General features: G+C 41.8%; 3 protein-coding genes across 3 annotated transcripts in view; 2 read left to right on the plus strand and 1 right to left on the minus strand.

Annotated features, from left to right (window-relative positions):
• LOC120045108 (dmX-like protein 1) overlaps nucleotides 1–2,400 on the plus strand; it is a 63,516-nt gene extending 61,116 nt beyond the window's left edge. Inside the window, exon 45 of the mRNA XM_038990034.1 lies at nucleotides 320–2,400. Within this exon, the coding sequence (XP_038845962.1) occupies nucleotides 320–544 (225 nt within the window). The 3' untranslated portion in view covers nucleotides 545–2,400. The remainder of the gene's footprint in view (nucleotides 1–319) is intronic.
• On the minus strand, nucleotides 2,129–16,201 carry hsd17b4 (hydroxysteroid (17-beta) dehydrogenase 4). The gene is made up of 24 exons (XM_038990163.1): nucleotides 16,026–16,201; nucleotides 15,467–15,520; nucleotides 15,234–15,341; nucleotides 14,726–14,785; nucleotides 13,163–13,184; nucleotides 12,938–12,984; nucleotides 12,451–12,535; nucleotides 11,139–11,326; nucleotides 9,873–9,964; nucleotides 9,745–9,769; nucleotides 9,540–9,668; nucleotides 8,748–8,854; nucleotides 8,226–8,462; nucleotides 7,915–7,966; nucleotides 7,748–7,819; nucleotides 7,225–7,328; nucleotides 7,032–7,097; nucleotides 6,795–6,864; nucleotides 6,482–6,588; nucleotides 5,815–5,901; nucleotides 5,583–5,669; nucleotides 5,355–5,493; nucleotides 5,001–5,128; nucleotides 2,129–3,091 (listed from the first exon to the last, which is right to left on the minus strand). Exons 1-24 carry the CDS (start codon nucleotides 16,081–16,083, stop codon nucleotides 3,002–3,004), a joined length of 2,214 nt encoding a protein of 737 aa, XP_038846091.1. The 5' UTR covers nucleotides 16,084–16,201; the 3' UTR covers nucleotides 2,129–3,001.
• Nucleotides 16,202–18,659: 2,458 nt separating this feature from the next.
• Nucleotides 18,660–27,104, plus strand: LOC120053709 (protein Largen-like). Its single transcript, XM_039000911.1, has 2 exons — nucleotides 18,660–18,749; nucleotides 26,370–27,104. The coding sequence occupies exon 2, from the start codon at nucleotides 26,421–26,423 to the stop codon at nucleotides 27,102–27,104; it is 684 nt and encodes a 227-aa protein (XP_038856839.1). The 5' UTR covers nucleotides 18,660–18,749; nucleotides 26,370–26,420.
• Nucleotides 27,105–27,896: the final 792 nt, after the last annotated feature.

Here is a 27,896-nt window from a genome sequence, read left to right on the forward strand (position 1 = left end):
CTCCCTCCCTCACTAGCCACATAGTCCCCTCGCATAGTCCCCCTCACTGCACCTGTTGCTTGTTTATTCTTTCCAGGTGACTGGGTTAGGATGGGTCAAAAACAACAGTTGTGGATCGGTATAGGGTGGGTTTATGGGTGTATTTTGGGAGGTTCAAGGGGAGTTGGGTGGTGGGAGCAGCCTATTAGAAAATCAGGATTACAATAGATATTTGGTTCCCCCCTGTATAGCATGTTAAAGATTTAAATCCATAAATCGTATGCAAGTATAACAAAAAGGTTACTTTGGCTCCAACCCTGACTGTGGCATGTTGTTGCAGGTGTGGAGCCTGTCCACGCAGTGCTTACTGCATCAGTTCCCCAACGAGCACGCTCGCCAGTCCCTGTTCCGGAATCTGGGCACGGGCGTGATGCAGATCGAGGTGGGCCCGGCCAACCACATCTTTTCGTGTGGGGCCGACGGTACCATGAAGATGAGGATTCTCCCTGACCGCTTCAGCGTCAACAATGGCAACCTGAAGAACGACGTCAAGTTCATAATTTAGCTAACTCAGCACAGCCTCAGCTTGTGGTTTACGTGACCAAGACTGCCTTTGTTTGCACAAGTTACTGCAAGATGAGTGTGGAGGGACTGACTGTCTGTCTGCACAAGGAGAGGACACTCAAAAACGGACGCAAGTGATCACTTTTCTAAGGCAATCATCATATTGGAATCTTACATGTCAAGATGAGTCGTGTAGAGATGAGATTATCTGTGCAGTGTATGATTTGGGATGTCAGGTGTTTCTACAGTGCTCTGCATCTATTTTAAGACTGTAAAATACTGACATCCCTGCTTGCTTGAGTTGTTAAGGCCAGTTGATATAAAGCACATTATCGAATCATAAGGAATTCGCTTTGTTTGCTCATAAATAAGGTAAAATGATATGCAGTGCATAGTTTAGATCCCAGAGAGCAAGCCAAGCCTTAAGTAGAATATTCTGTTTAGTATTGTTGTGGTCTAGATTCAAACAGTGGTGATGTGTCCTTATAAATCTTTAACTCATACTGGTACTGCACCCATCTCTCCTAGGTATTTAGTTTTGGTTGGACCTTGTGTGCAATTGACCAATCAAGTGATCATCTTATTGAGGTACACACGGCGCTTTAATAAGGACCCACTTATCAGGGGACACCAATATAATTGGTCTGTTCTTCCCCTTGATTATTTTAGACAGAATGCTGTAACTATCAAGAAGCTTATAGTAATACCACGTAAGTGCCCTTTCCTTTAGCCAATAAGAGAGAGAGCACTAATTTGAATGGGTGTCTTGAGTATGAAATAGTTTTATTCCAACACAGCACTTTCCTCCTCCCATCGCCAAATCAACCACAGATGCATAGATAAGTCACTTAAATTGTGGATTTACCTTTGCTAACATGAAATTGACTTCACAAACTGGTTAACTAGCTTGTCAGTTAGGATGCATTTAGACAACCAGCCCAATCACATCTGATATTTTCAGAGCTTATGATTGGCTTAAAAAAAATCTGAATTTGGCTGCCTTAGTGGGATACTTGTGTGGTTTGACAAATAGCTTTTTATTTTTACAAAATGCATTGCCTTCAGGAAATGACCTTATAAACTTATAGATTGAATCTAGGCCCATGTATATTGTGATATCGATTATTCCCAATAACTTCACCCCCTTGACATACTGTCACATAGCTGCTGTAGACAAATCTATATTTGGGGTATAAGCTGGAGAAAAGCTTTCTTGATAAAATAGTTATTGCATTCTGTAAATAGAACAAACTACACCTCACAACTTTACTGTGATGTTTTAGCAAGTTCTGCAAAATACCAGTAATATTTATGGATTGTGTTTTAAACAATACTGTCTGATCATGATGCAGAATTGGGTTTGTTTAATCACCTCCAGGGGCAGATGGTTAATATCATAAGAATCAAAGTTCATTGATATATGGTTAGAGCGTTGGGCCAGTAACCGAAAGGTTGCTGGTTCGAATCCCTGAGGTGAAAAATCGGTGTGCTCTCGAGCAAGGCACTAAATCCTAATTTCCTCCTGGGGTGCAGTACAACTATGGCTGTCCCTGTAAAACACATTTCACTGCATACTCATTGCAAAGTAATTTAATAAAATCTTTAATCAAGGCGGAGGAGATATACAAATTGCTTAGTGTAATATGCTATCGCAGACAAGGGATGAGTATTTAACTAGAACTATCATATACAATAGGGATTCCATGTTTTTCTTCCTTTACACTGTGAATATGCTCAGAAAGCTAATTTTATGAATATGTTGATTAAGTCAGATTTACAAGTGTAATATAATAAAGCAACTTAATGTACACTTGTCTGTTTGGAACCTTGATTAAAGTTTATCACTGTCAGAAGCCACATGATGAAAGTGCATTAGATTTATTAGAAATTAGTGTAGCATGTTGCACCATGCCAACACTATGGCTACAGTTTTATTTCATTAGGGTCACTTGAGAAAAAAAACAATGCCTAATCTGGGAGCACAAATGCAATTTTCATGAGAAGATGTAGCAGACAGGTTCTGCTAGCCTTTTCTTCATTGCCCTGGAATACAGCAAGCATCACCAGTTGTTCATGTACAGTTTGCCCCAGTAATTTATTTGCCCCATGCACCCATCATCTGACTTGACATTCAGAATTGCACATCAGCACTATCTTCTTAACCATCAAAGCTGTTGATGTTTAATAAACATCGCTATACATTTCATCAGCGTCAAAGTACAAATCATGATCTCAGTGTAAGGTGTCTATTAGTTGAAATAGCATTAAATCACTGGACAACTCGCATTTAGGTTGATGCATTGAAATCCAGGTCAAATTAGTGCAACAGAAGAGGTGCAATTTGAAAAACTCAGCGGATGGTGTTAAAACAATGACTTCTGCCATCTTTATGCACATCGGCAATTAATGCTGCTACCTCAGGTGAAACAAGTTAGATAACTGATTGAGTGGCTCAACCTCAAAGTTTGGCATAGTCTTTGAGGATCACCTCCAGCTTCTGGCTCAGCATGACGTTCCCTCGCACTTTCAGCTTGCCTGCAAAGAACGCCTGGAAGAACAAGTACAAGTCTCAGGTCACTGAGAAAAATATGTTCATAAGCTAAGGGCTTCCTGGAGCGACACTGAACAAAAATATAAAATGCAACAATTTAAAAAGATTAACAGTTCATAAGGAAATCAGTCAATTGAAATGAGGGCCTAATCCACAGGTGTCAAACTCATTCCACGGGGGGCCGAGTGTCTGCGGGTTTTCGCTCCTCCCTTGTACTTGATTGATGAATTAACATCACTAATTAGTTAGGAACTCCCCACACCTGGTTGTCTAGGGCTTTATTGAAAGGAAAAACCAAAAACCTGCAGACACTAGGCCCTCCGTGGAATGAGTTTGACACCCCTGGCCTAATCTATGGATTTCACATGACTGGGAATACAGATATGCATCAGTTGGTCAGATTTGTTGGTAGGGTCGGATCAGAAAACCAGTCAGTATCCAGTGTGATACCATTTGCCTCATGCAGCGCAACATCTCCTTCGCATAGTTGCTCAGGTTTGTGATTTGTGTGGCCTGAGGAATGTTGTCTCCTTCATTGGCATGTGTGAAGTTCATGGCTATTGGCGGGAACAGGAACACGCTGTCGTACACGTCGATCCAGAGCATTCCAAACAGGCTCAACGGTGACATGTCTGGGGAGTATGCAGGCCATGGAAGAACTGGGACATTTTCAGCTTCCAGGAATTGCGATGCTGAACTGTGCTTCTACACCTGCATTGCTTGCTGGTTGGGGTTTTAGGCTGGGTTTCTGTACAGCACTTCGAGATATTAGCTGATGTACGAAGGGCTATATAAAATAAACTTGATTGAAACTTGAACTGCAGTCAGGTCAAGACCCTGGTGAGGACGACGAGCACGCAGCTGAACTTCCCAGAGACGGTTTGTGCAGTAATTCTTCGGTTGTGCAAACCCACATTTTCCAGGTGGCGCGTCTCAGAACATCTCGCAGGTGAAGAAGCCAGATGTGGAAGTCCTGGGTTGGCGTGGTTTACACATGGTCTGCGATTGTGACATACTGCCAAATTCTCTAAAAATGACATTGAGGCAGCTTATGGTAGAGAAATGAACATTCAATTATCTTGCAACAGCTCTTTCCTGTAGGACTTTCAGGTAGTCAGCATGCTAATTGCACACTCCCTCAAGACATCTGTGGCATTGTGTTGTGTGAAACTGTACATTTGAGTGGCCTTTTATTTTCATGATCATGCTGTTTCCTCAGCTGCTTGATATGCCACACCTGTCAGGTGGATGGATTATCTTGGCAGAGGAGACATGCTCACTAACAGGGATGTCAACAAATTTGTGCACAATTGAGAGAAAAGCTTTTTGCGCATATGAAAAAATGTCTGGGATATTTTATTTCAGCACATGAAACCAACATGTCACATGTTGCGTTTATATTTTTGTTCTGTAGAAAAATCAGGGATGGGCAACTTTGATTGGGGTGGGAGCCACAAAAAAAAATCTGAACTCATGATGGGCTGCAGTGGCTCACAGGTCTGCATACCCACACAGGCAGTAAAAGGTAATCCTAGCCTTTTGGGGGCCCTAAGTGAAATGTTGTTGAGAAACTGCACCTTGTGTATTCTACCTCTCAACATAAAGTTGAGTTCCCTCCACCCCCCAACATTTTATTTTACAGAAATTGATCCGCGGGCCTACAAAAAGGAGGGCTGCCAGTTGTCCATCCCTGATCTAAAGTCACAAAACAATGAAAAGGTGAAATGTAGCTCATTCCTGCCAAGGAAACCCACTCTTACTGGGATGTACTTAGTTTAAAAAATAAATATAAAAAGCTTTGAAGTGTAAATGTGCTACACATTGGCAGTGCTCTCTGCTGAGTCATCTTCCAGCTTTCTACAGTGTCTCACAGATGTTGCCAGGCATGTAGGGGAGATGTTTATACCTTCTGAGGGTTCAGTTTTCCCTGCACTACTTCCATGAAGTCATCATCAGATACAGTGATGGTCACGTCGGTTTTGCCACTGTATGGGCCCTTGTGCAAGGCGCCAGCTCCAGTTTTCAAATCAATGGCTGGGGGAGAGCATAATGAAAATATGGTTTAGGCATTCACACTATGGGCCAGTTTCCCAGATCAAGTTTAATAGTAGACTAAAGTGCACAATGGTAATTCTCCATCGAGAATAATTTTTAGTCCAGGACTTGGCTTAAAATCAGGGCCCGGGGAGCGGGCCGCATAGGTTCAACATGACTGCATTGATTGACAGGAGTGCTTGGAAAGCAACAAGGGTTCACTTACTCCACTGGGCTGCAGTGTTTCCCCCCTTGGTGATCTCCCAGCCAAACACTGCATTGACCTTCTTCACCATCTCAGCCCCTAGGTCCTTAATGCGATGGCCGATCTCAGCAAACACCAGCTCACTCTTGAGTCCCCCTGCCTAGAAGGGTTCAAAACAGGAAAAACTAGTCAGAGGTCATTTCCACCTTTGTGTTTTTGCGTCACACATGAATAGTCTGACTGATGTACCTCAGGAAGAATTTGTGGGGAGCCATCTGCAGCAGCATGCAAGTCCACATAGGCACCTGACAAAACCACAGCACCGCTCTCTTTGACCTGAGGAATAAGACATAACCCAAATCAATTTAACATGGATATTCTGTATCGCATGGAAAGAGGTTACTGGACCTCATTTGGGTAATTCTTTCAATCTTAATGGATCACTATTAACCTCTAGCACAACCATGATAAAACTGCTTACTTTGCACTGAATGTGAATTCGGTTTCCTTCTTTCCACATCTCAGTCTGTAGGGACTGGCCTGGTAGCACTGGCTTTACAAAGCGAACCTGAAGGAACGGTAGGGACCAGGGAAAATTCTTTTTTTTTTAAAACAGCTGATTACATTTTCAATTCTAGACATTTAGCAGACACTCTTATCCAGAGTGACTTACAGTTAGAGCACCCATCTTAAGGTAGCTAGGTGAGACAACCACATCTCACAGTCATAAGTCAAACACTCCTCGATAAAGCAGCTATCAGTGATAGTCAAGAGACAAGTGTAAGAAAAGGTACGCGCAACGGTAGGGTGTTCTTATTTTTCTTAAGTGCCAAGCTCCAAAAAGATATAGGGAACTGTTAACATAGAATGGGCTTGGAACCTCTAACCCTGGCAATTTGACCGGTAAACTCATAGGTACACTTGCAATGGCTGCCTGGTTTCCATGGTAATGTAGAAAGTTAACTGATGTCGCTCATGCAATTTAATATATTTTTTGTAATGTCAGTTGAGCTGACTCAACAAATCACAGCACAGATTGATGGGTACACTCGCAACGGCCGCCAGTCCCCCCATTATGCCATCATTGACTTGAATGGAAACGGCCGTTCTATTCAGTCTATGACGTTACTGCCAAGATCGTGCTTCACCTTGATGGACTTGAATCTGGAGGCATCGTTGTTGGCATACTGCTTCAGCACATGCCTAGCTGCAAACCCAAAGGAGCACAGGCCATGCAGAATAGGGGATTTGAATCCTGAAAAATTGAAGAGAAGAGGTCTTTATGAGTCAACACAATATCCTGCATAACACTGTGCAGTGTTATATTCATATAGAAGACTCAAAGCCTGGTGCCAGATCTGTTGGTGCAATCATGTCAACTCCTTGGCACTCTTCTTTTGGCATGACAAGGGAGTTGACACGATTGCCAAAACAGATCTGGTACCATGTCAAAAGACTCACCTCCCATTGCTGCAAAGCTGGGGTCTATGTGGAGGGGGTTCCAGTCCCCACTCAGACGATACAAGGCAGCCTGAAAGCGTGGAATCAATGTCAAGTCGCTCCTTTTAGAAATATCCTGAGTCGGCCTCCCGTTGAGCCATTATGGCTACTTACTTGATGCGTCAACTTTTGAAAAAAATCCTAACAGTTTGGGCACTAGTAGTAAAAATCAGTGTATACATTAGATGAAAAACAAACCTGGTCCCTTGTTGTGGTGTCAGTCATCACAGCATCAGGAGTTCTGTTTGGATGCGCCACTGTGCTCTGAAAGAGTGAGATTAAGTTACGTTGAAAGAAAAATAGGTCGTGTCAACCATTTTGTTCTAGAAAAAAATGGTAGTACTTCTGAATAGTTTGAAAGCATTGGTGGTGTTAACAGACTCCTTGTTACCATTGCTTTATCAGATGTTCTCTTTCCTCCAAAGCCACCAGCCCCCACGATGAACAGAGAGTACTGGTTGTAACACACCAGCTCTTTACCACTGTACGTGTGGACTGTGGAGAAAGACAATGTTATTATCTTCCAAATGGTCCTCTGTAGCTCAGTTGGTACAGCGTGGTGCTGCAATGCCAGGACAGTGGACTTCAAATGTGTGCAGATGATTAAGTCGCTTTGGATAAAAGTGCCTGCTAAATAGCTTCTTTATTTTTTTCACCAATAATGAAACTTTTTTTTCTTCTTTTTTTTTTTAACATTCCACAGGAGAAAACAAAATATTCTTTCATGTTTCTCTGAAAGAATCTTTAGACTGCATGTGTTTAATTTCCTTCCTTTAATATCAGGTCCATAACTAATTCTTAAAGTTCCTCTGCTATTTCTTTGCTCATCTCATGCAACCCTGTGGAACGTCACATACATACCCTTCACACTACCACACTAATTCTCAGGGACAAGGAAGCGTAACAAAACTAACCATCCAGGAGAATGACTGCGCCAGATCCTTTGTCTAACACATCTGCGATTCTAGCCTGAGACGTCAGTGTTCCTGCAAATGCAGACAAATTATTTTAAATAACAGGCTTTTGTAAGCAGAAAATGTTGTTCTCAGAGATACTTAGAATCTGTAATGGGCACACATACCAGAGGTGGGTAATGGTTTGAAAAGCTCCAGATACTGCTCTCCGTGCAACAACTGAGAGAGAGGGACAATATCAGAATGAACAAAGGTGAGTAAATTGGTTATGGTTACAATAGCGGTTTCAGTTAGTCTTTGCTCCTAGCAAAATAAAATGTAAATGAAATGTGAGAACAGCAACAGTTGCTTTGCCACTTCTGGATGGGATGAGTTCTGAGTTTACTGCATCTATTTTCTATATAATGCATATAAACTGTAAATTCTACTGTACTTGGGGGAAATAAAGATGATTGGGATTGTTTCCTGGAACTTTTACCCTGGTGAAGTCAAAGTTAAGTCCAGGCACGGAACCTAGCCCTCCGTCCATCATGGCCGCCTGGGAGGGTATGACCCCGAAAGTGGGCAGACAGCTAAAGTCCTCGTGGCCCTCGTACAGGAACTTGAGGTGGTCGTCATCCTTGGTGGACATGCCCACTCCCAGGGCGTACAGGATGCACTGAGTTTGGGAGTAGCTGAAGGTCGACTCCGGAAGCTTCTGTCCCACCGCCTCCAGCTGAAGGGGAAGCACAGTGACAATCGGCACAGTACGAAGTGGACACAAGCCATGTCTTTACTAAGCATGCCTTTTGGTAGAACCAGGCCCCGTAGGTCAACTAGGGATACACTGACATCAGCCTGCAAGGGACTGTTTGACTTGGAGCCATGGCCCCTTGGTGTCAAAGACACTCCAAACAGACATCTTTGAAGACATCGCCCACAGAGCATCATTATGGGACCATCTGTCACCAACATGCATGTCACTTCATTCCAGCCTAGTACTGTTAACCTCTCCACTCACAGGACTGATCCCAGATGCAGCAGTGGCCATAGCACTGGTGGGGTTGGGGGCAATTCCCTCATCAGTCTCCACTCTTGACAGCACCTCCACCAATGTAGCCAAGGACTCTAAAAAAAAAATGGGAAAAGAGGAGATTCATTACAGTCACTCAATAAGGACGTTGTGGAACAAAGACGGCCACGAGTCCACTAATAAGGTACAAATGAGGAGCACTACAAAGTCATGGTAATGAGGCACTCCTCTGGAGGCTGCCACCCCCATGCTGCTGCTGCACATCCAAGGGCAAGCCGAGGGAGGAGAATAATGATGAACACTTGCCATGTTCTCTTCTGTGTCTGACCCAAAGGCGCTCCGCTCGATACTGTACTGTGCTCTTTATTAAAAGACGAGGGGGGAAATAGCGGTGGTGGAATTGACATTGTGTCATAGCAGCACAAGCCAATGAGTTTGTTCACTGGATTGCTGGCTTGTCCCCCCCCCCTTCTCTTAGAGGTTTGATCCCTGGTCAGCCACTCGGTTTACACTGCAGACCTTGTCCCATGAAAGTGGTTGTTATTACAACACCAAAAGAGTTCCAGCATTTACTGCAGGTGGACTATTATTTGAATGTTTCACTGACACCTACCTAGTCAGTAATTTTCTGCATTTTATACTATTGTTAAAAAATATATATTTAAAGTTTAAATTCAATACATCTGTGTATAAGTCAATGACTAATATCTGTAACGTATCTGACAGAGGCAAAATATGCCAGCATAGGTGTTCAGTCTAAGGGCTGCTTGACTTGGTTACCATTGATGTTGGCAGGTTTGGTGGCATTGGTGAAGTCACAGATGTTGTCCCACTGGTCTCGTACAGTCTCAGGAAACATGCCCTGGTTCTTGTTCCTCACAATGCAGCCCTGTGAACGCTCCCAGCGCACTACACAAACACATTGATGGAAAATATTGTAGAACGGTGAAAATACTCCCAAATGAGAATAATAAGATCAACTCACATTTTCCAATCCAGCCAGCACCAACCTAAACAGGGAGAGAACATTAACAGAATAATCAGTAAGGATTGGGAGTAAGCCCGATACAGTTTAAGGCATAGGTGAACATTTCATATAGTTCTCTAACAAACCTCGAACAGGCCTCCATTTTCCTGACACTGGTCATGAGACAGCCACAGAACTAGGGGAGCCACGTATTCTGCTTTCAAGGACTCCAACAGATCTACGACAAAAAAAGCAAAATGTTAAGTTGCTAATAACATGAAAAGGTATGCACATTGTGGGGGGTATACCAGCCTTTTGCTGGTATATACACATATATATTTTTTAAAACTTCATAAACCATAGGACAGGGGTGTCAAACTCATTCTACAGAGGGCCGAGTGTCCGCAGATTTCTGTTTTTTCCTTTCTCAATGAAGACCTAAACAACCAGGCAAGGGGAGTTCCTTACTAATTAATGACCTTAATTCATCAATCAAGCACAAGGGAGGAGTGAAAACCCGAGACTCTGCCCTCCGTGGAATGAGTTTGACTCCCATGTCCTACAGTTTAAGATACTTTTTTTAATACCAGCAAACGGGACAGTATCACACGACTTTCATATGGGATATTAAAAGGGCATCACGTGGCAGACACCAGAGAAGAAAAATCACAGATGTCAGCCAAGCAGAGGCCACCAAAGCAATCTACGACACCTCATTAAATGCCCAACCCATAAATAAACGTTATTTGTCAGAACGCATGATTAATCTGTGTTTACTTAGTTTGTGAGTGCACTAGTTTGACAATAGCAGGTAACTTTAGTAACAAATGTACATGTCAATATTACATGATGCAACAGTGCTTGACTTAGGCAGATCACTGGAGCAGAGTACCGGCACCTCAAATGTGTTCTACTGCTCGAGTTCCTGTATTAAACTGGGTGGTTTGAGCCCGGAATGCTGATTGACTGAAAGCCATGGTATATCAGGCCGTATACCACAGGTATGCCAAAAATATTTATTTTTACTGCTCTAATTACATTGGTACCCAGTTTGTAATAGCAATAAGGCACCTCTGGGATTTCTGGTATATTGCCAATATACCACGGCTATATCCAGGCCACCATGTTCAGTCGCGCATAAGAACAGCCCTTAGCCGTGGTATATCGGCCATATACCACAACCCCTCAGGCCTTATAATATTAGCTCAAAACTATGTAGAGCTCCTGCATCTAAATGTAAACAATACTGGCACCCACAATGAGTACAGGCACCCATCAGGACATGTCAAGCACTGGTAACTCATCGCAATATTACACAACAGATCAACTCAAATCATTGAGTCTTAATAAGATGACCCAGTAATGTGTGCTGCTCAGCCTGTTTAGAGCAGTTTCTCAGCGGCTCCTCTGACCTGGGGGCATAACAGTCTCTGTGAGGCGCGAGCCTGCGGTCGGGGCGATTGTGTTGCAGTGGATGTTGTACTTTTGGCCCTCGATGGCTAGGGTGTTGGCCAATCCCAGCAGACCCAGCTTCGCCGCGCTGTAGTTCGCCTGCCCAAAATTGCCGTAGATGCCAGCAGCCGATGAAGTCATGATGATCCTGGGCACAGACAGAGCACCGTGGCACGTTGATTCAACACTGTGCACTGAATTAGACTGAAGCGCCAAGGCTGTTTCAGGCACGTGGCAATAACAATAGTTAAGAAACCCATCCGCTTCACTGCCTGTCAAAAGCTAACAACCACGTAAAAACTATTCTAGAACATTTGAAGACCGTTTTCTCACGTATTCTTGGTGCCGATGCTGCAAATCAAGGGGTATCATCAGGATGATTTCTCTACATTAATTTAAGACAGGGTCCACCTGTGCGCAAACCTGAAACAGGTCTATACTCTGCAGCGGCCATTACCTAACTGTTTGGAGTGTGCTCAGTATGAGAGCTGGATTGATTGGATGTACAAAAGGAATTCTGAATCCCTAGGCACTGCTTATGAGCTGAAATTATTGAATGGCTCAGGGGGTTCTCAAACTTTTTGGGCCCTGGGACCCCTTTTGTGATGGCAAAGTCATCAGGGACCCCCCTCATAATCAGAACAACTTGAGTGAGATAAAAATAGCATGCAGGGAGTTTTACTAGGACTCTGGCAGTGCATGTCCGGACAAACCAAGTCCTGAGCAGGAACATTTTAAAGGCCCATCTCTTGGCATGGGTTGCAAATTTTGCCATTTTCAAGCAAATTTCCTGCAATTCTACACAATTTGTCATTGGGAATTTTGTTGTATGGAGTTGGGAAAAAAATATCTATTTTTTTTAAAGTACAATTGGTGAAGTACTGTGGATACCAATATCCCTGTGAGCCTCCCAGGCCCATGTAGGCCAGGGTTAAGAACAGAAATTGCAGATTAGATCAAATGTAAATATATATATATTTTTTTTAACAATAATAATACGTGGGGGGGGGGGGGAATCTAGCCACAACTCCCTGAAGTACCTCCACAGACCCCACTTTAAGAACCCCTGGAATAGATGACAGCAAAGCGGTGGTGAGAATTCCATCCAGGCTATCAGAAGACAATTACCATGCTGCTTATTCCTATCCAATCCACACTGATCTACAGGACTGCAGAGCCTGCTCTAGGGTATGATTTGGGATTCAGCAGAACAGTCAGCTCTACTTCCTTTTACATAGGCAACATGGTGCTGGGTCTGACCCTTGTCATCACCTCCCAAACTTCTGGTTCTTCATGTGGTTCCAGGCAGCTCTAGTGACCATGAAGGACCCTCTCAGGTGGACTCTATGGATGAGGTCTGAAATACAAGCAAATGTATTTATAAAGCCCTTTTTACATCAGCCGTTGTCACAAAGTGCTATTCAGAAACCCAGCCTAAAACCCCAAACAGCAAGCAATGCAAATGTAGAAGCACGGTGGCTAGGAAAAACTCCCTAGAAAGGCCAGAACCAGGAAGAAACCTAGAGAGGAACCAGGCTCGAATGTTGCATTACAATAACTATGTAGAGGTTATCCTGTTCTTGCAAATTACTACTCAGACTGTATTTGTCATTCATTTCTCTAAGCTAAAGTCCTTGGAATTAAAGCTGTTCTCCAGCCTGATAGACATTTACTATTCATTCCATATGACTGTTTAATATGCAATATTCTCCTTCCGTGATGGACAGAATGAACATGTACTCAAAAATAAACTCCTTACCCCAATCCAAATCACTCGTTCTGCCAAAGGAACGATCCCGAAGTATCCTTGAAATCAATAAAACAGGGTGTTTGTTCACTTTGACCTCTATTCTATTATATACATTGAGTAAAATGGAATAGTTTTCCATGTCACATATCCATCTGAAACACTACAGTTTAGTTTATTTAGCAAAAAGTGGTCATCAAATCTGATTAAAAGGATTTAGATAAATCACATTCTTACCCAGCATTATTAACAACAATATCTGGAAAAGATAAGCAACAGGTCTGTTTAAATCAAAATTCTTATCACCAAATCATGTACTGTAAGATGCCAAAACAAACCATTTGCACATTAACATGTAATTGTGTGCTCAATCAAGCCTGAACATACAATGCATTCAGAAAGTATTCAGACCCCTTGACTTTTGTTACAGCCTTATTCAGACCTCCCCCCAAAATGACAAAGCAAAAATGTTTGCAAATTTATATAACATAACTGAAATACCTTATTTACATAAGTACTCAGACCCTTTGTTATGAGGCTTGAAATTGAGCTCAGGTGCATCCTGTTACCAGTCATCATCCTTGATGTTTCTACAACTTGATTGGAGTCCACCTGTGGTAAATTATTTTGATTGGACATGATTTGGTAAGGCACACATCTCTCTATATATAAAGGTCACGCAGTTGACAGTGCATGTCAGAGCAAAAACCAAGCCATGAGGTCAAAGAATTGTCCGTAGAGCTCAGAGACAGGATTGTGTGGAGGCACAGATCTGAGGAAGGGTACCAAAAAAATGTCTGCAGCATTGAAGGTCCCCAAGAAATCAGTTCTCCAGCAATGTTAAATGGAAGAAGTTTGGAACCACCAAGACTCTTCATAGAGCTAGCAGCCTGGCCAAACTGAGCAATCAGAAAAGAGCCTTGGTCACCTCCCTGACCAAGAACCCGATGGTCACTGACAGAGCTCTCGAGTTTCTCTGTGCAGATGGGAGAACCTTCCAGATGGACAACCATCTCTGCAGCACTCCACCAATCAGGCCTATATGGTAGAGTGGCCAGAGGGAAGCCACATGACAGTCCGCTTGAAGTTAGCCAAAAGGCACCTAAATACTCTCAGAACATGAAACAAGATTCGCTGGTCTACTAACCAAAATGTAACTCTTTGGCCTGAATGCCAAGCATCACATCTGGAGGAGACTTGGCACCCTCCCTAGGGTGAAGCATGGTGGTGGCAGCATCATGCTATGGGGATGTTTTTCCAGTGGCAGGGACTGGGAGACTGGTCAAGCTCGAGGGAAAGATGAACAGAGAAAAGTACAGAGATCCTTGATGAAAATCTGCTCCAGAGTGCTCAGAACCTCAGGCTGGGGCAAAGATTCACCTTCCAACAGGACAAACCTAAGCACACAGTCAAGACAACACGGGAGTGGCTTCTGGACAAGTCTCTGAATGTCCTTGAGTGGCCCAGCCAGAGCCCGGACTTCAACATCTCTGGAGAGACCTGAAAATAGCTGTGCAGCGACGCTCCCCATACAACCTGACAGAACTTGAGGGGATCTGCAAAGAACAGCACACCTGTATTTGGGGAGTTTTTCCCCAAACTTGTAGCGTCATACCCAAGAAGACACAAAGCTGTAACATAATAAAATGTTTTTAAAAAGTCCAAGAGTATGAATATTTTCCAAATGCACTGTATAATCATGCTTGACTTAACACCATCAGCCATGCTATGTTTAAAATTGTTAAATGTGCATAGTGTTATTGGTTTTAAACAAGGAAAATTGTTGTCTAAATTACGCACCTATTCGCCCAAAAGCATCCAGGGCAGTCTGGATCAATTTCTCACCATCTTCTACAGAATCTGTGGGGCAAATATGAGCAGGTAAACAAACATGAGAATAAACCCCCAAAATGCCTAACCAAGGTGTGATGGTGGCAAAGAAACTCTGGGAAGAAAGAAACCAGTCTCTTCTGGGTGGCCAGGTAAAAAATGGAAACGTCAAAACAGTAGACAAATGTGCATGGCTTCTTTTCACAGCTGATATAATGCTCCTAAACAGTTATGGATGTCTACAGTCATAGTTTCATTGAGGGCTCAAAAAAAACATAAGGAAGTAAAATTGGGCAATGGAAGGATGGAATGAGACTGTATCAAGGCTGTGATTTTGCCCTGTAACCTGCCCACATAGCCTTGAACCTAACTTCAGATTCCAGGGCTCTAGACAGGATTTGGAAGGTTGGCCACGCAAGACTCTTGAACCATGTGCAAAAGTTCAAATGGAGTTAGATAACTTGGTCCATCTACCCACCATAGTTAGCCACTGCTTTGCCTCCCTTGGCTTTTATCTCTTCCACGACTTTATCAGCAGCATCAGAGCTCTTCCCTCCCCCTTTAATATCTCCTCCAAGGTCATTAACTGTGTGCAGAGAAAAGATAAACAATTAAAACAAGAACTAAGCATTGAACAGCATATTTTCTGTATAGTTGCCAGCTTATTTAATGTAACGTTACATCTTAAAAATATACATTCACAATACTTACCAACTACTGAGGCACCCCTCTCACCAAAAGCCAAAGCATATTCTCTCCCAAGTCCTATGGAAATAAGTTTAAGTTAATACTTGGTCAAATGAAAAAGTTAAATAAGACTTACGGTTGCAGCAAAGTGTCCAGCACAGTCCATGTTGTCGTCATGCGTGGATGGGCTACTGGGTACTTTTTTGCAAGAATGCCCTCACATAAGCTATCTGGAATGAACTAAATGTACTTTGTCCTGTGTGGCCGAGCGATATCAGATTCAAGTATAAAGTGTTGCAACAATGACAGCAGTGGGTAACTTGCTCAAGTAACTTAGCAAGTTGGCTACTTTCTGACATAGCGCCTAGCCACCAAGCACTGCTGCTGGTTAGGATAGCTAGCTAGTTAGCCACTGTTGCTACCAGACAAATAAGAATACCCCTGGCCATAATCCCTACAATGGATTCACAACCATGTCAACCACCACTAAAACACAACACCACCTTGCACAACGTAGCTAGTTAACAAAATGAGCATATCCCAATGAAGCTAGCTATGTTAGCATAAGATAGCAGTCATTTACCTCCACCGGCCCCAGTGACAATAACAACTTTCCCGTCGAAAACCAAAGGCACAGACATGATGAAGTAGTTCTGGATTTTAACTTTGTGTCCAGATTCAAAACTGTGCTGGTAGTATGCAAAGACAGCAGGGCAACGACTAGAGTGTTAACAGCTATCAGGGTGAACTTTGTCTTACTTCCGCAGGGGGGGCGCTGGGTAATCAAAGGTAACAACAACCAATCACAGAGATCCAAGTACAAACCATTATAAATCCTATATAATTTAACCTGTTAATTACTTAAATGCCCTCTGCTGAAAAGTGCTTACGTCTTGAGCTGAACCTTTTGCTATAATGATCCAGTGCTTATTTGATGCATAAATGAATTCAAATTAGAGGCATAAGATGCAAAAGAAAAAAAGGATAAGCTTGTCAAACAAATGTCACAACTCTCCAAACCATTGTGGATGGCAAGGCATTGTCATTGAGTTCTCCAAGCAAACAAAATATATCTTAAAAGGTTGTAGCCTAATTGAATACTAGGCTCAACATAAGTGATGATGACCCTGCTCTGACTCTGGCCAATAAGACATACAGGTGAGTTAATAGGCTATAGTCTAGGCTATAGTTCGAAAATTACATTGAGGAGCACTTTTTAAAGGGCTCCTCAATCATGGGATCTTAGATCAATTCTTGACATACAAGTAAGGCTGCAGCACTACCAGCCAAATCACTTTGTTTGAGTGAGGAAGGATTATGACAATTTAGTGGGCGTTTGAGTGACTCAACTTGGACTGATACATACTTGCAATTGTAAGCCTTCAGCATTTTGCATTATTATGAGAAAATCAATGAAAAGAAGTGGGAGCATTTAAATGTCCTTTCATTTTTTTCTCAAATTAAAAACCACAGCTTCACAAAGCCAATATCTCTAGTCTGTTCACATAGCCTACCGTGTCATAGGGCCTATATGAAGTTATTCAAATGAAATCATTGATCACACCTGTCTCTGATCATATATGGCAAAAATAGCCTGGACATGTTTTGAGTCAAGGTTTGAGGATACGGACCAAACCACAGAAGCACCCAACCCCTTTTTCCAAAATTGAACTAGATGTCCAAGTGGGGCCTAAGTATTATAAATGACTGCTTACCCTGGGCAAGCAAATCCATGCCTTGTGAAGTGTGCAAGACACACACAGGTCAATGATGATGGATGTGATTGCTTAACTTGGACGTGAGATCTTCAACAGTAAATGACCCTACCCATCAAAATAGCCTACAGTATTGCCGATTTAGTATGGTTGGAAATATTCTTTCATTACATCTTAAAGTTTGTCTATAGGCATAATCACCCAAAAAGCAGAAGTCAAAAGCTTTTCTCATATAAACACGCAGGCAATATAAGATGAGTTGTCCAAACAGAAGAAACAAGCCCATTGGAAAATATTCCAGGAACTTGATGAATGTTATGTAATCGTGAGTTGGAAAGCTTTCTATGTTGTTCCAAAGTTAGAAAGTCTAAAGAGGCCGTAATATTTACCCTCCAACAAAAGCCTAGAAATGTGCAAAACTTTCCCAAACTGCTTCAATGCAGCCATGCTTTAACCCAGGAACCTGTCATCCGGAACCGCAGCCGTTCGACTAATGTGATCTAAAGGCTATTTCATCCAGTACACCTGATCCAACTGTACTTGGCTACTTGAATCAGGTGTGCTGGTGTTGGAATAGATGACATAGCCTATGTGAAAGTGCTGGCTGAGGGTAATGACACGTCACGTGTACCGGTTCGGGAAAACATTGTTTTAAACCATAACACTATGGAAATAATGGTGAGTAACACGAATGTATCACTTTCCAAATCAAAACATGAAGAGCAGCCTTAGGTGACCTGCTTCTGCGGCGCGCGTGTCATGACACGCGCAGCCGTGCAGAGACCATTCTCTCCCCTGGTGTATGGACAGGCTATCAGACACCACGGAGGCTTCGATGTAGATGCAATGTGAAGATGGGATTATTATCACTTGTCATTTATTCAGTAAAGTAACTGCAGTTTATGAATATACTATGCCTGTCTTATGTAGCCTATAGAATATACATATATTTCTGAGAGACAATACGTTCAATGGGGATGTCTGGCGCAGCCTATGGACCATTATGATTAGAATATTGGACTTGGATTGGATTGATGTGTACTATGTACCATGTTCCTTTTCATTCTCTTATTATTTCAGTCTGATTAAAATTATGGACCGAATATCTGACTAGGCATCTTGCCACAAGGAAATGTGACATATCAGCATTTGTTTTTTTTTGACTGAAATTTTGAAAGGTAACGGCGGAATGATCACGAGCGACTGTCTAGAAACACCTCTCCAGCAACATTATTTTGTTAAACATTTTTAAGATAATATTATTTTTGCTTTGCTCTATTGCGCAGGCGTGCTGGCCGGGACGCTGTCACCACGCTTCGCTACATTATTGCGTGATTTAGCCTGTATGGGAGGAAAGTGAAGAAAACAGAACATTAACATGCATAGGCAAAGTGGTCTGACGGCAGCGGAAGGATTTACTTGTGATCCTTAAAAATACATTGTGCCAACGAAGAATGTCAGGGACATCAAATGTAGAATCTGCTGAAGGAGTAGTCTCCAAAGTTAAAGTCAAAAAGCAGATCAAGACTATCGTGAAGGATTTGGAGACCATACTGGGAGACTTGAGGGATGTAGCCAAGGAACTCAAAGAGGTTAGTGGAATAGGTTTCCTATGTCTGGCTTATGTTTGGTGTTTTTTATTTGATATGAACATTGTTTTGTTTTAATGCAGGTATGTTTAGGGTATAGATTTTTTACCGATTGGGAAAAAGATTGTTCTATAATAAACACATCTGAAGGCTCAGATATAATTAAGTCCATGGCCTATGCATTGCCCTTTCGTATGTGACCAACTATCTTATCAGTGAACATGAACGACATATAGGACACGTTGTATGTGCGAAGGATGACAACGCAGCTGCGCCTTAGTGCGTACACTGGGCTTTGATAATTTAAGTGCAAACATGTATCATGAATAATCACGTGTAGTTCACCGGTATGGTTTTGCATTGCATTTCATCATCTAAATGCAGTCTAGCCTACTGTTTTAATGATAATTGTCTCCTGTCAAATTATACAGCAGCTCTCTTCTCGATAGGCACCTTGTTACAGTATCAGGATTGTGTCAGCGTTGTCATTGTGTCTAAGTGATATACAATTGTCAGGAATATCAATTTTAGTGCATTCATTCATTTAACTCATACTATATTTGTTTTCTGTTGATTTCACACATTGATCCTTGTGGTCTTCCATCGTCCCTATAATGACACGAAATCTAACTTGCTTTGACGCGTGGATGTAGCCTACCAAGATGTTTGTACGAAAGGAACTGTCCGGCCTGCTGGTCCTGAAATACCCGCCCTTACACGACAGGTTGTCACTTTAGATGAAACCTACACTGTTCTTCTTAATTGATGGATGTAATGGATGGATACATGACACACATTTCCTCTGACATAATGCTACTCTTTCAACATTTTCAACAAGTATTTGAATTTAATACAATGTTATAGAAACATCAATCTGGGGCGGAAGGTAGCCTAGTGGTTAGAGCGTCGATCTTACCCAAAGGTTGCTAGATCGAATCCCTGAACTGACAAGGTAAAAATCTGTTATTCTGCCCCAGAACAAGGCAGTTAACCCACTGTTCCTAGGCCGTCATTGTAAATACGATTTTTTTTCTTAAATGACTTGCTTAGTTAAATAAAGGTTAAATAAGAAATAAAAAATACAAATCAATATTCTATTTAGGAGAGTGTACACTAATAAAACAACCCACCTCGGGGATTGTCAGTTCATTGTGAAAGCCAATGTTTCAGTAAATCCCATTTAGATGCAGTATTTATCTAGTGCAACTCACACACTTGAATTATTGGATTCGAGCCTATGTTTAAGGGGAGCTGAACCCAGATGCTTGGCACAGAGAGAACCATCATGCCCCTAAGCATGTTGCAATGGATACTGTGACTCTCTTTTGTGTCCCACTAAATGATCCATTTAATAAGACTGCATGGAGATTTCACTCTACATGAGCTTTTTACCCAACCTCAGTTTTATATTCCATTAAATGTGGATATGCTGATATTACTTCACTAGCGTCAATTACTTAAAAATATAATGACTTTTAAAATGGTATACTATGTGGATACTGTTCGCAGACATGGTTTGGCAAAGTATTGGCTACCACTAAAATGTGAAAGGATAGGCAACTTATACCATAGGTCTTAATTAGTAGGTATTGTGTCAGTAATAGATTACAAAATAACAAGTCATTTCAGACTATCTCCATAATAGTGTTGAACATTGTGTATTTTTATACATGCACATACACATAGAGTAATCAAGGTTTATTTCTACTCAAAACTAGTAAACATACCTAAGGGAAGATGTAGTCATTTGCTACAAAGAGATGTCTTTGCAATTTTCACTGCCTGTCCTGTAGGTATATTATTATCACCTCAACCATGAATGTATGGAGGGGCCAAGTATGTGCTTTCAACAATTTCAATTTCATCTTAATATGTCCACCACGTGCCAGAGCATACTCACAGAATTCATTCTTATATAAACTGATCATGTATGTTATCAAGTTAGTATTGCTATAGCCAGAGGGTCTTGCTTTTGATTTAGAGTCTTCATACAGTTTGGTGTGTGTTCTTTTCATTGGACTATTATGGGTAGTTTCTAGTTTGCCCTTACCTTACAAATACGTCTAGCAAATTAATTAATCAAACACGACCTGCAATTAATCAGAGAATACTGTGTAATATTGTTGTGTTGCATGCGAATCTGGCTTGAGAGGACCATATGTCTACAAAGTTATTATAATAATTCATTAGTTTAAAGGCCAAATTAAGCAGTTTTTTCCCCCATATCAAATCATTTCTGGTAACAATTAAGTACCTTACTGTGATTGTTTTCAACTAAAATGGTCAAAAAGAAGCAAAAATAGCTTCTCAGCAATGAGCAATTTCTCAAGCAAAAAATGTAGCTAGGACTGTCTACGAGTGGTCTGAGTGGGGAGGGGAAACGGAAGACTAGCTGTTATTGGAAGAGGTTTGAAACTCTCTTATTGGTCTATTAACTAATTAACCACCCGGTGATGTCACCAGGCAGGCAAAAACTCCATCCCACCAAAACAGGCTGAAATTTCAGGCAGACTTTTCAAACAGCTCTTACACTAGAAGGACATTATCATAATTTTCACAATTTCACAATATTATTCCAACCACATAGTGTGGAAATATACATTATATACAGTGCCTTCAGAAAGTTTTTTTCTCACCCATCTACCGCCAAAACCGTATAATGACAAAGTGAAAACTTGTTTTTAGACATTTTTGCAAATTTATTGAAAATGATATACAGAAATATCTCATTTACATACAGAACCAGTCAAAAGTTTGGACACACCTACTCTTTCAAGGGTTTTTCTTTATTTGTTACATTGTAGAATAATAGTGAAGACATCAAAATTATGAAATAATACATATGGAATCATGTAGTAACCAAAAAAGTGTTAAACAAACCAAAATAGATTTTAGATTTTAGATTTTTCAACGTAGCCACCCTTTTACCTTGACGACAGCTTTGCACACTCTTGGTATTCTCTCAACCAGCTTTATGAGGAATGCTTTTCCAACAGTCTTGAAGGAGTTCTCACATATACTGAGCACTCATTGGCTGCTTTTCCTTCACTCTGCGGTCCAACTCATCCCAAACCATCTCAATTGAGTTGAGGTCGGGTGTGAAGTGTGAAGGCCAGATAATCTGATGCAGCACTCCATCGCTTTCTTTCTTGGTCAAATAGCCCTTAAGGAGCCTGGAGGTGTGTTTTGGGTCATTGTCCTGTTGAAAAACAAATGATAGTCCCAGATGGGATGGCGTATCGCTGCAGAATTCTGTGGATGCCATGCTGGTTAAGTGTGTCTTGAGTTCTAAATAAATCACAGACAGTGTCACCAGCAAAGCACCCCCACACCATAACACCTCCTCCCCCACGCTTCACGGTGGGAACCACACATGCGGAGATAATCCGTTCACCTACTCTGCGTCTCACAAAGACACGCCGGTTGGAACCAAACATTTCTAATTTGGACGCATCAGACCAAAGGACAGATTTCCACCGGTCTAATGTCCATTGCTGGTGTTTCTTGGCCCAAGTATGTCTCTTCTTCTTATTGGTGTCCTTGAGTAGGGGTTTCTTTGCAGCAATTCGACCATGCAGGCCTGATTCACGCAGTCTCCTCTGAACAGTTGATGTTGAGATGTGTCTGTTACTTGAACTCTGTGGAGCATTAATTTGGGCTGCAATCTGAGGCTGGTAACTCTAATGAACTGATCCTCTGCAGCAGAGGTAACTCTGGGTCTTCCTTTCCTGTGGCGGTCCTCATGTTTCTGTACAGCACTTTGAGATATCAGCTGATGTACAAAGGGCTATAAAAATAAATTTGATTTGATGAGAGCCAGCTTCATCATAGCGCTTGATGGTTTTTGCGATTGCACGTGAATAAACTTTCAAAGTTCTTGACATTTTCCAGATTGACTGACCTTCATGTCTTAAGGTAATGATGGACTGTCGTTTCTCTTTGCTTATTTGAGCTGTTCTTGCCATAATATGGACTTGGTCTTCTACCAAACAGGGCTATCTTCTGTATATCACCTCTACCTTGTCACAGTACAACTGATTGGCTCATTAAGAAGGAAAGAAATTCCACAAATGAACTTTTAACAAGGCACACCTGTTAATTTAAATGCATTCCAGGTGACTACCTCATGAAGCTGGTTGAGAGAATGCCAAGAGTGTGCAAAGCTGTCCTGAAGAATGTCAAATATATAAAATATTTTGATTTCTTTAACACTTTTTATTTACCTACATGATTCCATGTGTCATTTTAGAGTTTGCTGTCTTCACTATTATTCTACAATGTAGAAAATAATCAAAATAAAGAAAAACCCTGGAATGAGTACGTGTGTCCAAACTTTTAACTGAAAGTATACATGTTAGAATCACCATTGCCAGCGATTACAGCTGGGAGTCCTTCTGTGTACGTTTTTAAGAGCTTTACACACCTGGATTGCACAATATTAGTACTTTTTTTTCAAGCTCTTTCAAGTTGGTTGTTGATCATTGCTAAACAGCCATTTTCAAGTCTTGCCATAGATTTTCAAGACAATTTGAGTCAAAACTGTAAGTAGGCCACTCAGGAACATTCAATGTCGTCTTGGTAAACAACTCCATTGTATATTTGGCCTTGTGTTTTTGGTTATTGTCCTGCTGAAAAGTGAATTTGTCTCCCAGTGTCTATTGGAAGGCAGACTGAACCAGGTTTTCCTCTAGGATTTTACCTGTGCTTAGCTATATTCCGTTTCTTTTTATCCTAAAAAACACTCCCTGGTCCTTGCTGATGGCAAGCATACCCATGACATGATGCAGCCACCACCATGCTTGAAAATATGAAGAGTGGTACTCAGTGATGTGTTATGTTGGATTTGCCCAAAACATAACGCTTTGTATTCAGGACATAAAGTTAATTTCTTTGCCACATCTTTTGCAGTATTACTTTAGTGCCTTATTGCAAACAGGATGCATGTTTTGGAATACTTTCTTTCTGTAGAGGCTTCCTTCTTTTCACTCTGTCATTTCGGTTAATATTGTGAAGTAAATACAATGCTGTTGATCCATCCTCAGTCTCCTATCACAGCCATTAAACTCTGTAACTGTTTTAAAGTCACCATTGGCCTCATGGTGAAATCTCTGAGCGGTTTCCTTCCTCTCCGCATGCTGAGTTAGGAAGGACGCCTGTTTCGTTGTAGTGACTGGGGGTATTGATGAACCATCCAAAGTGTAATTAATAACTTCACCATGTTCAAAGGGATATTCAATGTCTGCTTTATGATTTTTATCCATCTACCAATATGTGCCCTTCTTTGCGAGGCATTGGGAAAACCTCCCTGGTCTTTGTGGTTGGATCTGTGCTTGAAATTCACTGCATGACTGCGGGACCTTATAATTGTATGTGTGTGGTACAGAGATGAGGTAGTCATTCAAAAATCATGTTAAACACTACAATTGCACACAGAGTGAGTCCATGTAACGTATTATGTGACTTGTTAGGCAAATGTTTACTCCTGAACTTATTATAACAAAGGGGTTGAATACTTATTGACTCAAAAAATGTCAACTTTGTAAAAATGTCTAAAAACGAAATTCGACTTGAACATTATAGGGTATTGTGTGTAGGCCAGTGACACAAAATCTCAATTTAATCAATTTTAAATTCAACACAACAAAATGTGGAAAATGTGTGAATACATTCTGAAGGCACTGTAAAACAAGTTTTTGACTGCAGTGGGCCTTTATAGAGTCGATGTCCACGTCTATGTCTCATTCTACCGCATCCACCAATGACGGCCTTCCGCATCTGCGGTGGAAGATGGCCGAGCTACAGCGGTGTTTGTCAGACCATGAGACATCCCAAAAATTGTTCTGCACACGAAAACGTCTGAAGTAGCGTGCAAACTGTTTGGCTACATATGAATATGCCTCTATGAAAAGGTGAGACTCTCACGAACACATACACGTCGGTTGTTTTGCTGACAGGTGTATAAAATTGAGGGCACAGCCATGCAATCTCCATAGACAAACATTGGCAGTAGAATGACCATACTGAAGAGCTCAAATACTTTTAACGTGGCACAGTCTTAGGATGCCACCTTTACAACAAGTCAGTTTGTCAAATTTCTGCCCTGCTATAGCAGCCCCGGTCAACTGTAAGTGCTGTTATTGTGAATTGGAAACGTCTAGGAGCAACAAAGGCTCAGCCGCGAAGTGGTAGGCCACACAAGCCCACAGAACATGATCGCCGAGTATTAAAGCGCGTAGTGCGTAAAAATAGTCAGTCCTCAGTTGTAGCACTCACTACAGAGTTCCAAATTGCCTCTGAAAGCAACATCATCTGTTCGTCGGGAGCTTCATTAAGTGGGATTCCATGGTAGAGCAGCCGCACACAAATCTAAGATCAGCATGCGCAATGCCTGCGTCGGCTGGAGTGGTGTAAAGCTCGCCGCCATTGGACTCAGTGGAAACGCGCTTTGTGGAGTGAAGAATCACGCTTCACCATCTGACAGTTCGAAAGACGAATCTGGGTTTGGCAGATTCCAGGAGAACGCTACCTGCCCCAATGTATAGTGCCAGCTGTAAAGTTTGGTGGAGGAGGAATAATTATCTGGGGCTGCTTTTTATTGTTCGGGCCCCTTAGTTCCAGTGAAGGGAAATCTTAACGCTACAGCATACCTGTGCTTAGCTCTATTCCGACATTCTAGACGAGTCTGTGCTTCCATCTTTGTGGCATCAGTTTGGGGAAGTCTCTTTCCTGTTTCAGCATGACAATGCCCCCGTGCACAAAGCGAGGTCCATACAGAAATGGTTTGTCGAGATCGGTGTGGAAGAACTTAACTGGCCTGCACAGAGCCCTGACCGCAATCCCATCGAACACCTTTGGGATGGATTGGAACGCCGACTGTGAGCCAAGCCTAATCGCCCAACATCAGTGCCCAACCTCACTGATACTCTTGTGGCTGAAAGGAAGCAAGTCCCTGCAGCAATGATCCAACATCTAGTGGAAAACCTTCCCAGAAGAATGGAGGTTGTTATAGCAAAGGGGGGACCAACTCCATATTAATACCCATGATTTTGGAATGAGATGTTAGACGAGCAGGTGTCCAAATACCTTTGGTCATGTAGTGTATATCTATATGGAAGTAGTTTAGTGCAAAAGAAAAATGGGGTAAATATGGGTAAAAAAAAAATACTAATAATTTCCGTATCTTTCTTATATCTCTCAGCTATAGGACAAAAACTTTAAAACAAAATTCCTTTGCATACATTTTTTGGACTATGTATGAATCTGTTATTCAATGTGTTTCTATGGGCTAATAACAGTAAGGCCAAATTCAATGTTTCATCAAATATTTGTTTTATATACAGTATATATATATTTTTTTGTTATATACCTAAAGGGTTCCTAAAACTCTAAATAAAATAGCTAAATGATCCTTGGTATGACCATCTTAAAACAATTCCATATGTTAGCCTAGTAGAAGCCCCCTCCCCCTGCCTAACTATTTACTAGCCAGGTTGCACAACAACAAGTGCTTCATACGGTAACATTTTGGCTGCTGCTGTATTTTCTACTCTATTAGTCTGTTATATTTCGATGTCTGTCAAACTAAATATGTACTGTCCTCCTTTTCCTTTTCTCCTGGTGCAGGTTGTGCATGAGATCGACTCCCTCACGTGTGACCTACAGCTGGAGGAGGAGATGACAGACAGTTCCAAGACAGACACCCTGAACAGCAGCTCTAGCAGCACCACCACCACCACCACAACCTCCAGCATCGACAAGATCAAGATCGCCATCTTTAGGCCCCCGTCTGTCAGCCACGCCATCCTGACCGTGATGAAGAAGCCCCACCCTCCGCTGCCCCCTCCCAGGCTGACACCTATCAAAGCAGAGGAGCATAACAAGAACCCACTATCAGGGAGCCTACTAGCCAAGGCTAACGGGACTCTTATGCGTAATGGTGTTTTCCCAGGGAAGCCAAACAGAGACTTATCGTGCTGCATCTCTAATAGTACAAAGGAAGAGAGAGGACTTATGCCAATGCCTTTGCTACGGCATGAAAAGACCAAATGCCCCCAGGCAACCCGGGAGAGGGTCCGATTCAGTGAAAAGGTCCAGTATCACGGGTACTGCCCTGACTGTGACCTGCAATATGACGTTGACAACACAGATATGCACTTACAGACAGAATTTACTGATGACATGAGCCCTGTCCATCAGTGTTCCTCCTCCTCACCACCATCCCAGCTCATGTTAGAAAATGGCGGCCTCAGTGTCAGCCATAGTTTCCCTCCTACAAAAATGCCTTGTGTGCCTCATTCTAACCCTTCCCTGAAACCACAGAAAACCATCCTTCGAAAATCAACCACCACAACGGTTTGATGTTAATCACCCTTAATTTAAATATTTCTAAATAATTTATAGTGTTTTCTATTTCATGAGCACTTTCTACTCGAGTCAAACGTGGATTATCTAAACGATGAGGAAAAAAGAGCGCTAGAAGACGTGGCCATGAGAAATGCACAAGGAGAGAATGAACGGTGAGGTGAGTGAGTGGCATCTAACAACTGTCCTGCTAGTGTAAGGGTTTGGCAGGATTGGTTTGAGAGATGTGAAGTAACATTGTATCATATTTTGGGGGGGGATTTTTTAGAAACAAGAAGCTGTGTTAGAACATGTCATTCATTTATGCTCTGGATTAAACAACAAATCAAGCTTGCCTCAAATCCGACCGCTGACCCAGATTCTACAGTACACCTCTGTGTATAGGGCTGAGACAGTAATACAATGATGGCATATAGTAGCTTTTGTCACCCGCTATTGCTTCACTGCCATACTTCACTTCTTGAGATGGGGAGGGTGTCACACTACTGAATCTAGAGCAACATCTACTGGTGGCTTAGGTTATAGGAAGATGTAAAATAAATATAGTCACATTGAGTTTAGCTTGCGAAGACAAACCATGTCAAATCTCCCATGGTGGACTGAACAGACACTATTCAAAAGTGTTTAACCTCAGATGTTTTGAGGTTAAATCTTAGTTAGATGTATTACCATTCAACATATGTTGGTATTTTAATCTTAATTTACCATACATTTATAGAACTGTAATTAAACAGTAGTGGCCGTGTGTGGGTGCTTTATTATGTTATCGTGTCATTCAGAAAGGAATGA

Source organism: Salvelinus namaycush, chromosome 1, assembly GCF_016432855.1.
Source record: "Salvelinus namaycush isolate Seneca chromosome 1, SaNama_1.0, whole genome shotgun sequence".
Classification (NCBI taxonomy): domain Eukaryota; kingdom Metazoa; phylum Chordata; class Actinopteri; order Salmoniformes; family Salmonidae; genus Salvelinus; species Salvelinus namaycush.

Excerpts from the sequence above, each read along its gene's own strand:
- hsd17b4 (XM_038990163.1), bottom strand. The coding sequence starts at position 16,083 with ATGTCTGTGCCTTTGGTTTTCGACGGGAAAGTTGTTATTGTCACTGGG. Across the intron at positions 9,770-9,872 it reads AAAATGGAGGCCTGTTCGAG|GTTGGTGCTGGCTGGATTGG; the intron begins GTTTGTTAGAGA and ends CTCCCTGTTTAG. Across the intron at positions 5,670-5,814 it reads GAATTCACATTCAGTGCAAA|GTCAAAGAGAGCGGTGCTGT; the intron begins GTAAGCAGTTTT and ends CTTATTCCTCAG.
- LOC120053709 (XM_039000911.1), top strand. The coding sequence starts at position 26,421 with ATGACAGACAGTTCCAAGACAGACACCCTGAACAGCAGCTCTAGCAGC.